The sequence below is a fragment of the Nicrophorus vespilloides genome, unplaced genomic scaffold (assembly GCF_001412225.1).
Source record: "Nicrophorus vespilloides isolate i.1.1-1 unplaced genomic scaffold, Nicve_v1.0, whole genome shotgun sequence".
NCBI classification, from domain to species: Eukaryota; Metazoa; Arthropoda; class Insecta; order Coleoptera; family Silphidae; genus Nicrophorus; species Nicrophorus vespilloides.
Genome location: NW_017100096.1, coordinates 1 through 14,963, shown reverse-complemented (window position 1 = coordinate 14,963; position 14,963 = coordinate 1). Strand labels below are relative to the sequence as shown.

Below are 14,963 nucleotides of genomic sequence, written 5' to 3'. Positions count from 1 at the left end.
ATAATATGTAACATATTAAATTCCTTTGTATTCCTATATGAAAATAATAATAAAAAATATGAATATATAAAAGATTAAGAATGCATAAAAGTATTATAATAATTTTTAGATAACATTCAAACATTCAATGTTTTTTTCCTATCGAAGTATAGATTACATCTAAGTACACAGAGTTAGAGACCGATTTTGAAAAGAAAACACTTAAAAATGGTTCACAGCATTTCGACGGAGGAGATTAATAGCCGAGGCGCTAACAGCATCCGAATTAGTAGTTGGCCGTAAAAGGCGAACTATTAAAAAAAAATAAAAGAACGTGATGCTGTGTATTGGCAACCGGGATGGTCGCATTTGGTAAACAATAACATTCTGGATGGATCGTCCATGTGTCACCGCTGTAATTGATTCTTTACAGATTTATGTGAACCGTCATAAATTTCCCAAACGTGTGCGAGATTATAATAAATCGCTTAGGCGAGAAATCGCGTCCATGACTTGCTCTATTTCACCTTAAACGAATTCAAATTTATTTTCTGATAACATCAAATTAGAGATTTCATACATTTTCCAACTATGAAATTTATTATTGATTTTTAATTGTAAATTTCGAATTTACATGCTTAACTCATTTTTTTTAATTAGATATTAATTTACTATATCAGTACTACATTAGATCAGTATATTTCGCTAATATACTACAATTTACGTCATTTACATTTATAATTACTTTCCTATAAATTAGTTACTTTTGTGTTGTGATAATAAATATGCATTATTATATTGATAATACAATCGTTCCACGAAATGCCACACGTTTTGAAATAAATGTTATCTTTGTGTTATGAAACTGTAAAAATTGTAATAATTCTATAAATATTGCATTAGGTCAACCGTTTCCAACTTCCTCTTCTTATTTAAGAAAGTATTCAATATCTATTTAGAAATTAATTATTGGATTGTAATTTTTTTTCACATTTCTAAATAAATGTCTTATTTTGAATTATTTTATTAAATATTTCAAAAGTAATACAATTATAACAAAAGTATACCAATTTGTAACATTTTGCCAATTTAAAAATATATCTAAACCCAAATTGATATTTGAATCGAATCTTATAAGAATTGTTATAAGTTAAAAACGTGATTTGATGTGACAACCAGTGAATTCTGCAATTAAAAATACATTAGACACATTATTTTTATAATAATTTTACTACGTTCAGGAATTTTAATTTAAGTATTTTTGCATTACTCAAGATTTTCTAGAAACTACCGTGTTTAAACTCCACTAATTAGTAAATATTCAATGCAGGTATCGATGAGTGAAATCAGATTTCCTGGTAAATAAAAGTTAATAAACTCACAACAATGTGAAAAATATATATTTGATTAAAATTCTTTTTTTTTTATATAAAAACAATAGTTTATATTTCATAATACAAAACCGGAATTAATTTCTTGCCAACGCAATACATACAATAAAAACAGCAATTTATAAATTAGTTCGATCTTAATAACGGTTTCAAGCTGTCCCAGAACTCCAAACGATCTGCGAACAATCTTTCGCCCATTTCAAATTTGTCAGGGCCTCCTATGAAAAAGAATTCATTGTTGTCCGTTTGAACCGGTTCCCATTTCGTGTACGGCCATTTAGAATTTATAGGCGTCGGTTGTCTACAATAGTATAAAACATATATAATCTGGGAAATTTTCGAACACATAACAATAATATATCACTTACTTAGTGTATATAAAGTTCATCCAAAGATTAGTAAACCTTTCGGTCATTAGCATATCTTGTTTCGTCGGTTTACTACCATTCTCTATAGGGAAGAAGTAAAACAATTGATCCGAGTGACAAACACCTGTTAAATATGAACAATTCATTTTTTTAAATTTATCTTAGTCATCTTTATTACCAGCCAAGGTTTCGGACCAACTTTTGGATCCTCTATAACCGAAAAGGTAATAATAAAGTGTAATATTATTATATTCTCTATGCAGTTTCAAGGAATTTTCTGCCCCAACAAAGAAGAAATTATCCGTATATAACTGACATGCAAAACAAAAAAAAACGTAAATAACAGCGGATTAATATGTGAAACTAATAATTACGTTTGTTAATTGTTCTGTGGAGAAACCTTTTGCAAAGTAATAATCGCGAATCGCGTTTGTGTAATCGTTGGATAATGTATGGTTTCCGTGGTAGTAAGTGGAAACTGGTACAATGGCATCAAAATTTTCTTTGAATTCTTCTAAAAGTCCATTTTCGATAATAACTGCAATCGATGAGGAGACAATTAACACGTTTTTGTTTAATGTGTATTAAGTGTGTTTCGTACCGGAAGATCTCACGCACCCATCTTCGGTATTCACGCCTGTCAGCCAAGTCACTGGATTCACTTTTCCGGATTTTATAGTTTCTTCAGGGTGCTCGGATATAAAAGCTCCTTCGTGATCAATTTCAATTACTGGTATGAATGTACTTAGAGGATCGATGTCCCAAAACTAAAAAAAAAATATCAATACTCGAAATTAGAAAATTTGTTTTTAAATTTGATTATACAGGCAGTATACAATATTGATTTAAAAAAATGTACTATAATTTTATAGAAATCAACTTAGTAGAATTTGAACCTTGAATTCATATTTTCTTATATTTAATACTAAAGAAAATTAAATTTATATTAAGTCATATCATACCTGGAATTCATGTAAAACATCGTAAAACCTCTTTGCATCAATCTTCCTCATGCAATCGATCATTTCCGAACTGGATTCAGATGGGCAATTCAAAATCCGAGCCAATTTCCTTCCTACATCATAAGCATACTTTGGAGGCGCTACAGACCAACTGCCCAGAGCAGTTCCGCTTTCGGAAATGGACGCTCGAAAAAGACCTGTTTTGATAAATATGTTTATAAAACGATTAAGCATATAAATAAAGTTATTAATACCTTTACTGCGTGGTGAGATAACATGTAAGTGAGTACAAACAGCGCCGGCAGATTGTCCAATTATAGTAACTTTACTGGAATCTCCTCCGAAATTTTCAATGTTTTCCTGTATCCATTTAAGCGCCATCGTCTGATCCTTCAAACCGTTGTTACCAGGAACAACATCGTCGGCAGTTGACAAGAAACCCATAGGACCTAAACTAAAACTATTATTATCTGTATAATATCCTAAACTATATTATACCTAGGCGATAGTTTATGACTACAAAAACTACATCGTGTTTCAAGAAATTATCGGGTCTGAAGGCTTGATAGTTGCCGGTTCCAAAAAGAAATGCTCCTCCATGCACGTACATTATAACTGGGAGCAATTTATTTTTGCTCACATTCTAAATTTATGTATAGAAAATAATTAATTCTAATACCATATAAATTGATTCAAGCGTACCTTCGGTGTGTAAACATTAAGAAATAAACAGTCTTCTTCGCCTTCCATCTCGCTGTTGGGTATCAAGATATTCCTTTGAGCGCAAATTGCGTGATTCATTTCTGTTGCTTCTTGTATTCCATCCCATTTTTCTAACGGTTGAGGTGGCTGTAATTTAAATAATTTTGTTTTATTGCAACTTGTTGGTATAGTCTTTTTTTTAATAACTAATTGTTAGCATCATGAGCTCTATTAAATAAATTTAGCAGTAAGAAACGTAAATTTGCAAACAAAATAAAATGAAATTTATATTTTATGATTACTAATAAATACGATAGAACAAAACTATAGCAAGGAACAAATAGAAATAAAATTCAATAAGTTTCATTTTAATCAAATAAATTAGAAAATATGCTTTCCTAATTTATTTGGTAGCAATATACATTTAATATTTGTTTAAATAATTTATTTTTTAGTAGTAAACTTTTCAATTACTTTTCTAAAATTCTTAATTGAAATGCTAAAAATACAATCTCAATATCAATATTTTCTAACTTTCTGATAAATATTAACAACAATCAATTTTATTGACGTCAATGAAATAAACATGATCGAGTAATATGTAATATGTAGAAAGTTCAATTGGGGTCAATTCTATAGACGCTGAGACCGGATAGTTAAAATTGCACATTTTATTATTATTGTTGTTATCTAAATAATTTGATGATTCACTTTACCATAAATCGTAATTCTCCAATTGGAGGTTGAGCGTATCTCACACCAAAGAACGCTCGGATTTTTCTTCCGGAATTAATTTTAATAAGTCTCCCTTGGATTTGTCCATTGCTGGTGGTAACCAAAGTGCCATCGCCGGGGGTTGCAAAGAGCGAAAGAAAAAGCACCAACAATCGTTTCATTTTGAACACCACTATCTTCATTTACATGTACTCACTTATTATATACTAAAGAGTGGACCTTGATTCCTTCAGATTTATGTGAACCATCATAAATTTACAAATGTTTTCAAGATTATAGTAAATCGCTTAATCGTGTGAAATCTCCTCTATGACTTACTATATTTCACCTTAAACAAATTAAAATTAACTGATAACAATACTTAACGGACTTCCTAAAAATACGAATTTAAAATAATAATAATATTTATTGAAGCAGTAAAATTACAAAATAAAAAAAACTATACATTAATATAAATATCATGAATTAAAAAGTTAACTTCGAAGGGCTATTGACCATAGGTCTTTCTGCCTATACATTTACCAATTAAAAAATGTATTATTGATGTTTAACTGTAAACCAAATTAATTTCTAATTTACATGCTTCATTGTAATTCTACTACAATTATTTAAAATATAATCTATTGTAATGATTATAATACTCGTTTATTTTAATTAGACATTAATTTACTATATGAGTACTATATTAGATAATTATATTACGCTAATATACTTCAATTAACGTCATTTACAATGTTCTTAAACTCATTATTGAAACAAATAATTATTTTAATTACTTTTGTCTTGCGATAATAAATTTGCAACATTATATTGATAGTACAATCATTCCACTAAATGCACATGCCATACGTTTTGAAATAAACATTATCGTTATGTTATGAAACTGAAAAAAAAACATCTGTAATAATTCTTCAAATATTATGTGATACTACTTGATCTAGGAACACAACTAAGTGTTTAAAATTCACTATTTAATACAAGATGAATGAAATTGAATTATTTTTCATTGATTTGATAAATAATATGAGAAAATAAATGAAACCTATAGTTATGTAATAATAACGGTCCATTCTGCTTGTTTAATAATGCTTTTTGATATTAATAATGCATTCTTTTTTAACTTTCAGTTATGCTAATTTTGGCATCTCAGCGGATAGAAACTTTATTCCTAAAAGATCCGGACGAGGATCCCGTACCTCGGAAAAGGGGATCAAAGCCGTCGTTAGTAGAATGGATTATATTAGCGTGGGTTAGTGGTAAGTTACCTCAACATCCACAAACGTTAAAATTCCAGACTAGCTGAACGCATTTTGCTCGCTCATGTTTAGGTTTAATCTGGAGCGAAATCAAGCAACTTTGGGATGTCGGTTTAGAGGAGTACGTTCGCGACATGTGGAACGTCATAGATTTCATAACAAACTCTTTGTACGTGGCAACTGTGGCATTAAGGATAGTATCCTACTATCAGGTGAACTACTTCAATTACTCAGGTGTGAAGAACCTGACGCAATTGGACACTCTGAGCACGGATGCGGAACCCGCGCATTTAGGAAATATGGGTAACCTAAGCCAACATCGCAATGATTGGGACGCCTGGGATCCGATGCTAATATCCGAGGGTCTCTTCTCCGCAGCCAACATATTCAGGTAATTATGTCGACCCGAGATTCGCACATAGTCTAACAACGTTCGTTTCTTGTACCTAATTTATACTGGCAAAGGGGGTGAAACGTTTCGCTAAATCATTAAATTACAGTTTGAATTAAGTTTTAAGACGCGCCCTTAACTTCATAGAGAGGGTTTATAACTGTCAGAAGTTAAACGGAAGTTATTTCCGCAAGTTCATTTAGAAATTTGTGCGTGAGAACATATGCAGATGCAATGGTTGTATTGAATGTGTGTAATCAATTGGTTCGGAACTCGTGTGTTTGCTAGAATCGATGAATGCATCGTTCGGATTGTCGACCCGGAAGAGGAAACGTGTACGTGAAATAAAAGTGGCATCGTTTGTTTTCCAGCTCGTTAAAACTGGTCTACATATTCTCGGTGAATCCCCATTTGGGACCGCTTCAAGTCTCCCTATCCCGGATGGTGATGGATATCATGAAATTCTTTTTCCTCTACGTCCTCGTCCTGTTTGCATTCTCTTGTGGTAAGTTTATTGAAAACTCCAATATTTATCGCTTTCATTGTGAATTCCGTCTACAAATTCTTTATCGTTATTATTTACTTCCTTCTTTATTATTATTTATTTACTTCTTTTATTTAAACTGTCGAATTACATAAAAAAAATATCTCAATGAGAAGTATGCAATGTATCAGCTTTTATTTAATTGATGTTAGGCTCTATTTAGATCAGCGTTTTCCAAACTGTGGGGAGGCGTGGGTTAGTCTAAGGGGAGGCGCGAATATTAGTAGCAATGAGCAATTTTCCAAATATCTGCTAAAGTATAGATACATTCCTGTGCTCATATTGCTGTAATGCACGTTCAAAGTTGAAAAATTTAAATAAGAACGTTCGAAAAAGTAGTGCTTTCACATTACATTGGTTTACTCGAAAACCATAATAGATAGAATGAATCAAAAAGATGCATATGAAAGCTGAATGTTTGGGGAATGTAGCAAGTATTCAAATATTACTGTGGTTTTATCCGTATCGCTGTAATTCGCGTTCAAATTTTAAAAAACGTTCGAAAAAGTAGTGCTTTCACATTTCATTGATTTACTCGAAATACCATTTACTCGAAATATAATAGATAGAACGAATCCAATATATGCATGTGAAAGCTGAATGTTTGGGGAATCCAGCAAGTATAGATACATTCCTGTGCTGTTATCGATATTGCTGTAATACGCGTTCCTTTTGTGAAATGGAGGGGTTGGGGAGGCGCCAACTGATTACATTATTTTTGAGGGAGGCGTAGTAACATCAAGTTTGGAAACCACTGATTTAGATATTTACTATATGTTTCTACTTGTGTAAATTATCCTATATTCAGACAGAAAGAATAGGAAACACACATCCTTTACTGTTACTTTTGTTCCTTCTTCTTGTTTTTCATACATTTTTATGAGGGTTGCAAACTCAATAGATATGCTCATTTCTCATCTTCCTCTCATTGCACCCAAGACTACCATGACCTAGAACGTTTAAGCTCTAAAAGGTATCATCGGGTTGCATTAATATATAATTATATTTGATTAACAAATCAAAATAATGTGAATATGCATAAAAGGATCACTTTAATATTAAAACTATTACCAATAATTACGACGACAATAATGTATACATTTTTTCTACTTCAGGCTTATTTCTTTCGGTAGAGTGTATACTTTATTTCTCGCTGAATAATTCGAAATATCTCGTTTCGTTCCCGTCGACGTCTTTTACATCCTTAATGGCTTCCGACGCCGCTAAGAGTTTAGACGTGTCGCTATCTCTACTTGATGGGTTCGCGGGGGTGTTACATATTCCGCCTTCGGAAGAGTATTAAGAGGGCGTCGTTTACTCGTTTATTTTTCTTACGTTTTCCTGAGTGTGTACACGATTTTTCTCTCCTACTTTCCCATAATTTGTTTGCCATTTCTAGTGCGGCCAGGGAATAGCGTCGACACGAGGAAACTTTTGATTTAATTACATTTCGTCCTCACCCTTAAGCTTCACCAGATGTTCTTTCATCCGCCATTAAGCTAGGAAAAAGTCTCCTAAATAAAATTATTACTTTATTCGGTCATTCGATAACACAGCAGGAATTACGAGTTTTATCTTTCCGCTACTCTTTCGAACGTTAAAAGAGTTGGAGAACAAAACGAGAATTGTTTTTTTTTTCTAATTAATATCCTTTCTCAAGGTCTTAATCAACTGCTGTGGTATTACGCCGATGCCGAGAAGATGCAATGTCCAACGGAGCATCCAAATGCGACGCAGCATGCTACAAATCCCGATTCGAATGCCTGTGTCATCTGGAGGAGATTTGCAAAGTGAGTTCGCATTTCATAATGTCTTCAAATAAGTAGACTATTTATGGTTGGAAAGATCGCAAATTGTAATTTTAATTTAATTTTATTTAACGTAATTATTATTAATTATTTCAATATTATACTATTATACTATTTATATTAATTTTTTGTTTACAGCTTATTTGAAACAAGTCAAACTCTGTTCTGGGCTGTTTTCGGTCTCATAGATCTCGAGAGTTTTGATCTGCATGGAATCAAAGTATTCACCAGATTTTGGGGAATGCTCATGTTCGGAACTTATTCTGTCATCAATATTGTGGTTCTTTTAAATCTACTGATAGCGATGATGAATCACTCGTACCAACTCATATCAGTAAGTAACATTAAAATGTTTTAATAATATAGTGTATCACATATATTGAAAATTAACACAACATATTCGTCGGATGAGCCTGTATATATTAGAATCGGTATTATGATGCTGTGAAAGCTTTATGCAGTTCTTACATAATGAAAAACTTTGCGCTTTGGAAATCTGCATAAGAAGAGATTACAAGCAAACAATTCAGAATGCCTGTGACCCAGATCGGTTCGTTTAATATTAAATGTCTTATCCCGAAAACGAGGGGTTTTGTTTGCTGGGGTTTAAGATCGTTCCAAACTAACTAAAAAAAAAAAGGACCAACGATGATAATTATCGAGCAGTTCGAACAGCGATGTTATGCAATAATGCCTGATCGCGTGCACGCAGAAACGATGTTATGCAACAACGCGCCCTTAGGGCGACGACACCGGGGGCGGAAAAATCACGCGATCCTAAAAGTCAATACACCTTAATTGAATATTGCCATTTGAAAAGTGGTATTGCTCTCGTTAAATGTTGAAGTTATGTTCTAGGAACGGGCAGATGTCGAGTGGAAATTTGCACGTAGTAAATTATGGATAAGCTATTTCGAAGAAGGAGGCACATCACCGCCACCATTCAACATTATCCCGACACCAAAGAGCGTTTGGTACGTGATCCAATGGCTACACAGAAAACTGTGCGGACATTCGAGAGCAGCTAAAAAGGAACATATGAGGACCATTAGAGTAATACCTTTCATATATATGTTGTTTGATTTATTAACTATTTGTTCTCTCATTTTGTAGCGTAAAGTGAAGCAAGCTAGTGAACGGGATTTTAGGTATCAGGTAAATAAATTGTTACCATTAGCAGTAGTGTAATGTGTTATAATATAATTACGGTTCATTTTTCAGAGCATTATGCGAAATTTAGTGCGTCGATATGTAACTGTTGAGCAGCGGAAGGCAGAGAATCAAGGAGTCACCGAGGACGATGTAAATGAAATCAAACAAGATATATCGGCTTTCCGCTTCGAACTTATTGAAATTCTCAAAAACTCCGGGATGAATACTTCAACTGCACATTCCGGGATGGGTAATGGTTTGCAATTGCCGTCCTATATTTCAACGCATTTACTTTTCCCATTGTATTTTAGGGACCGGGGGAAAGAAGAATAGACAAAAAGAGAGAAGATTAATGAAGGGCTTCAACATTGCCCCGCAACCGGGAAGCACAACTTTGCCTCCAGTGGCGGAATTTATCGCTTCTCTGCAACAGCAAGATCATCACGATCTCTTCGGTTCGACTCTCTCTGGTATCTTCAACTCAGCTCCGAGGAAGATGCACCAGCACAGCACGGTATCGTCCTCGCAGGGTAGTATAAATGAAGGACACCATCGAGGAAGGTAAATAATTCGAAGTCACATGGAAAACTTTAAAGTTAATTACATCGATTACATTCAGATGTCACGTGAAGCGAACGTCGTCGCACAAGAGGCGTTGGGGCACTTTAATCGAAGCAGCTAAAGCCGGAAAAGTATCCAGATTAATAGGTAGATCACGTTCGGAGGATTCAGTGTGTAATTCACATTGCCGCGATGGCACACACAATCACTCGCACAGTAATAGTCCAGGTTCTGAAGACAATTGCACGGAGAGCGCAACTGATTCGAACCCGAGCTTAGACGCTCATGTACCTCAGCACACGGATCATTTCCACGGCATCTCCAGCGGTTTGGCATTACTTCGAAAGAAGCGCAAGAAGTTCAGTGCATCGAGGAACACGAGTCCCGTTATTGCACCACCACAGAATTCCGTCGAACATGCCATCGCCGTTTGCGTTGGAAAGAGTAATAAAAAGGTAAGGTAATTACGAATGTATCCTCCTGTACATGATCTAGGTTTACGATTTCACCCCAGTTTCCGTGATTCAGCAAATAATGTGTATCAAATTTACTTACTAGACAGAAGGAGTCTACTTCACCAAGAGGTGCATTCAAAGTGATTACATTGCATTCTTTCAAAGGGTCAGGAATCAAAGGGTTTGTCAAATTTTCAAACGTTCAATATAATTGCACTTTTCTTCTGGTTTCAAATATTAATGAATATCACATAAAGATAACATTTAAAATACTAAGTTTATCATAAAATATAACAAATAATTCTTACTATTATAATCTATATTAATTATTGTAAATGTATTAATTCTTGCAGTCAACAAAAAAAATCATTAAATTTTCTTTAAATATATACAATAAACATAAAGAGATGAAATTACAATTAATTTTAAATAAATGTATATATTATACAAATAACTTCAATAATGAAGAAGAAAATTAAGTTACATACATATATGAGTGCTTAATCAAATAATATTGTTTCAAGGATTGATGACCGTTTAAAGAGTTACTTGCTTGAGTGATTCATCTGTACAGTTAATTACCTCTGCAGTATATAAATAACTAGTATCGAAACTGGATAATAATATAAAAAAACATGTAATTTTGCTTCTTTTGTTGTAGGTATCTCAAGTACTAAAACGTGCTTCAAGTGTACCAACACGTGTTCCTGAAGTACTTCAGATAATTCAGAAACACGAGCAAACCCAGTCGCAGCAAGAATCCGTCGAAATACCGCCAGTCACTACAACACTAACTCCATCGACTACCGAGGAAAGTGTAAATAACGGTACCCAAAATACACTAATTGCGACTGGAACTTCGTCCCGAGAACCTCTACTCTACAATTCCTCCTCGAGCAATCCAACGACATGCTCATCTCAAACACCAGAGGATGAGTATAAGGGCAACACCGGAAGTTCCTTGCCGAAACTTCCGGGCGTGATTCCTCTGAGCGGCCACAACGGCCCCACTGGGTGGCTGTAGAATAATTTGTTATTAACGGTGTTAGTTTCTATATAAGAATAGGAATCTTTTTGAAGAAATAAAATAAACGGCCATGAACGTAAAATAATAATAATATATGAACTAAGTAATATAGAATGTTTATATAATAAATGATGATCACATTGTTTCATTTCGCGTTCCGTTTCTATTTAATACAAACTGCAAGTACAAATTCTCTTGGATCAAAGCGAAAAATAAAAATCAAATTATTTCTCTTGCCTTAAGATTGTAATGAACTTAACAAACCAAGAACATATTTATGACTAAAACTAAACAATACATATATAAAAAAAGAATACATACAGATTTATCACATGGACCATTCGAAGAACGTTCAACTTTCATTTTCCATTACGACACGAAGAATCTTTTTGTAAATAATGAAGAAGAAAATGAAGTTACATACATATACGAGGCCTTAATTATTTGTTATAAATGAATTATATATAAAATAAGAAAGATATATAGAGTGTTCTAGACTTAGAAATATATTTAGGGATTTCGTGCGGCTTCTTAATACGAAGAATGAATGTTAGGTGCAGATATCCGAATTTGGTGATATAGGCTTTATCGCACTCAGACGGACACTAGTCATTAGAAATTTGAAATAAATTTGTTTGTATAAACTATAGCACACTTGTTTATAAAGGAAAATTATTAAAAAAAAATGTGAAGAAGAAAAACATGAAGGTAGAGAAAATGAATAAAACACTATTTCCGTACAAACTGCCTACATGTAAAATTGTATTAAAAAATGCGGAAAGTTTTATTTTGTTCCAGAAATATAAATTGTTTTATTCTAGCAAATTAATGTGTTTTAGAGGTACATCGTTTTATTTCATCATTTATGTGGAAAATGAATGAAAACGCTAAATGGGTTGCAGCTATTGCTTACCGATTTTTGTATTATTATTAAGTATTTATCATTGAAGAAATTTATTAATAAAAGTAAAGAACTATCAAGTTGTTTTATTTTAAATATATTAATAATTATTATTAATCACTATCGATCCTCTTCAATTGACAATTTTTATCAGAAAAAGTTTATTTGTAATCATTTTACTAAATGTATTTAGGGTAACTTTTCACTTCTTGTTCCTGGAAATATGTTATCTAATAAGTATTTATTTATTTATCAATTACTTGAATTACATCAATGATGTAATGAAAAACAGTACTAATTACTAAAAACTTCTGTTAATTAGAAGATTCGATAACGATAACTTAGATATGTTTAATTATTATTGCTAGAATGCAGGAACTTTCCTGTTAATTAGTAAAATTATTGGACCTGTTAAATTTGGACAGGTACTTTACTTCTGATAACATTTAATATATGTGAATAGGACCAAAACAATAAGTATTCATACTTATATAATCTATTTACTTTTTCACAAAAATCAAAGATAAAAATGGTAGAGTAGATAGAAAACTATCTTAATGTTCTAATTGTATAATTTTCTTTTCTAGCCAAATCAATAATATATTTTTTTTTGTAACTTGTAACTTCATAAACTATACATTATTTGTTCGGAAAGTTATTTTATAACTATTTGCATCATTAGGTGTATCTGTGATGTAAATTAATTTTAAATCAGACTCGAAGGAAATATCAATGTTCTAAAACTTTCTAATCGATTAATTGTGAGTGTGTTGCTAATAAAATGCATGCACAATTTTAAATCGAATTATTTATTAATATAATGTTTTTTTCCAAAACAAACTAATTAATAGGTCATTCATCGATTGACATTTCCTTCATTTTATAAATTTCATTCAATCGATTAACATTTTCTTCATTTTGTATTAGAATTAGTAATAGAAACACATATTGATATTAACCCATTCATTTATTCACATTCATTTAATTGGAATTTAATTGCAATTAGAAAATTATTAATTTTATTAATAAATTATTGGTTTTTGTCATATTGGCGCTATCGTGTTTATAAATTGATCCACAAGAGGGAGTTTAGAAATTATGAACAATTTTGATTTAAAACAATCAGTTGGCAGCTATTGCGTTTGCGTCGGGGGGGATGCTCAGTCACAGTTTGTTCTTCAATGAGTCGGCGTGCCCTTCGGTCTTATAAGCTCAAAATTGTTGTGCAACTAGTTTAAATTTGTTGAACTGTGTTGTGTTTTGAGAAAAACATCATCGGAGATCACAATCCCATTAGATTTAGCAGCAATTAAAGGTTAGTGATGAATCTGATTGTTAACAAAAAAAATCGCTCTGCATTGAAATTTTCCCATTTTATTGGCTAATCCGTTATGTAACTTGTGTTAAAATGTGTGTATTCTGTAATAACTCTTAATTGAGAAATTCGCGTTAATTAATTAGAAATTTGGACGTATATAAAATGGCGGAAAGACGCTTTCCTGGCGTCACTTTTTTTTTGTTTATTGTTAATACGAACGCATATTTATTGCAAAAATAAAAGACGTGCCAGGTGTCGGTTGGTACGATTGTGGCGTCCCTACGACATAGTTGTGCGCGTCCCTTTCTTAAGTCAACATCATTCCAATTAGATTTACGTAATAATTAATGAAATTTCGGAGTTTTCTCAATAATTTTTAGTGGAAATTGAAAATCCTCGATTTCGAATCTTAATATTTTTTACAGCTTTTCTTTGTAACTTCACTCAATTTGTTCGAACAGTTATCCATATCATTAGATATGTCTGCTAATATGTGATGTAAATTAATGCTAAATCAGACTCGAAGAAAATATAAATCTTCTAAAACTTACTAATCGATTAGTTGTGAGTGTGTGCCTAATAAAATGTATGCACAATTTTAACTCGAAGGATGTATTAATATGAAGAATTTTTTCCAGTACAAAGTAATTACTTGACTCATAGGTTAATTGAAATTCTATTCAATGAATTTCATTCATCGAATAACATTTCCTTCATTTTATAAATTTCATTCAATCGATTAACATTTCTTTAAATTTGTATTGGAATTAGTAATCGAAACACATATTGATATTAACCCATTAATTTATTCACATTCATTTAATTGTAAATTAATTGCAATTAAAAAATTATTAATTTTAGTAATAAATTATTGATTTTTGTCATATTGGCGCTATCGTGTTTATCAATTGATCCACAAGAGGGAGTTTAAACATTATAAACAATTTTGACTTAAAACAATCGGTTGGCATCACCTACTGCGTTTGCGTCGGGGGGGATGCTCAGTCACAGTTCGTTCTTCAATGAGTCTGCGTGCCCTTCGGTCTTATAAGCTCAAAATTGTTGTGCAACTAGTTTAAATTTGATGAACTGTGTTGTGTTTTGAGAAAACTATCATCGGAGATCACAATCCCATTAGATTCAACGGCAATTAAAGGTTAGTGGTGAATCTGACTCTAAACAAAAAAAAATATTATTTTTGTATTGCTTTGAAAATTTCCCAATTTGTTCGCTAATCGCTTACGTAGCTTGTGCTAAAATGTACGTATTCTGTAATACCTCTTAATTGAGAAATTCGCGTTAATTAATTAGAAATTTGGACGTATATAAAATGGCGGAAAGACGCTTTCCTCGCGTCACTTTTTTTGTTTATTGTTAATACCAACGCATTTTTGTTGCAAAAATAAAAGACGT

The 14,963-nt window shown here is 32.3% G+C and overlaps 2 protein-coding genes across 2 annotated transcripts; one reads left to right on the top strand and one right to left on the bottom strand.

The window, feature by feature from the left end:
• Window positions 1–1,496: 1,496 nt before the first annotated feature.
• LOC108567752 (venom carboxylesterase-6-like) lies at window positions 1,497–4,335 on the bottom strand. The gene is made up of 10 exons (XM_017928396.1): window positions 4,119–4,335; window positions 3,403–3,549; window positions 3,199–3,343; window positions 2,955–3,149; window positions 2,701–2,897; window positions 2,340–2,505; window positions 2,113–2,276; window positions 1,917–2,049; window positions 1,739–1,862; window positions 1,497–1,671 (listed from the first exon to the last, which is right to left on the bottom strand). Exons 1-10 carry the CDS (start codon window positions 4,317–4,319, stop codon window positions 1,497–1,499), a joined length of 1,647 nt encoding a protein of 548 aa, XP_017783885.1. The 5' UTR covers window positions 4,320–4,335.
• A 931-nt stretch (window positions 4,336–5,266) lies between these two features.
• On the top strand, window positions 5,267–12,099 carry LOC108567750 (transient receptor potential-gamma protein-like). Its single transcript, XM_017928395.1, has 12 exons — window positions 5,267–5,393; window positions 5,466–5,784; window positions 6,156–6,289; window positions 7,989–8,118; window positions 8,275–8,470; window positions 8,995–9,189; window positions 9,250–9,291; window positions 9,358–9,538; window positions 9,600–9,849; window positions 9,908–10,304; window positions 10,408–10,485; window positions 10,966–12,099. The coding sequence occupies exons 1-12, from the start codon at window positions 5,267–5,269 to the stop codon at window positions 11,326–11,328; spliced, it is 2,412 nt and encodes an 803-aa protein (XP_017783884.1). The 3' UTR covers window positions 11,329–12,099.
• The last annotated feature ends 2,864 nt before the right edge of the window (window positions 12,100–14,963 follow it).

Excerpts from the sequence above, each read along its gene's own strand:
- LOC108567752 (XM_017928396.1), bottom strand. The coding sequence starts at position 4,319 with ATGAAGATAGTGGTGTTCAAAATGAAACGATTGTTGGTGCTTTTTCTT. Across the intron at positions 2,898-2,954 it reads TATCTCACCACGCAGTAAAG|GTCTTTTTCGAGCGTCCATT; the intron begins GTATTAATAACT and ends TTATCAAAACAG. Across the intron at positions 2,506-2,700 it reads ATGTTTTACATGAATTCCAG|TTTTGGGACATCGATCCTCT; the intron begins GTATGATATGAC and ends TTTTTTTTTTAG.
- LOC108567750 (XM_017928395.1), top strand. The coding sequence starts at position 5,267 with ATGCTAATTTTGGCATCTCAGCGGATAGAAACTTTATTCCTAAAAGAT. Across the intron at positions 5,394-5,465 it reads TATATTAGCGTGGGTTAGTG|GTTTAATCTGGAGCGAAATC; the intron begins GTAAGTTACCTC and ends GCTCATGTTTAG. Across the intron at positions 10,486-10,965 it reads AAAGGGTCAGGAATCAAAGG|GTATCTCAAGTACTAAAACG; the intron begins GTTTGTCAAATT and ends CTTTTGTTGTAG.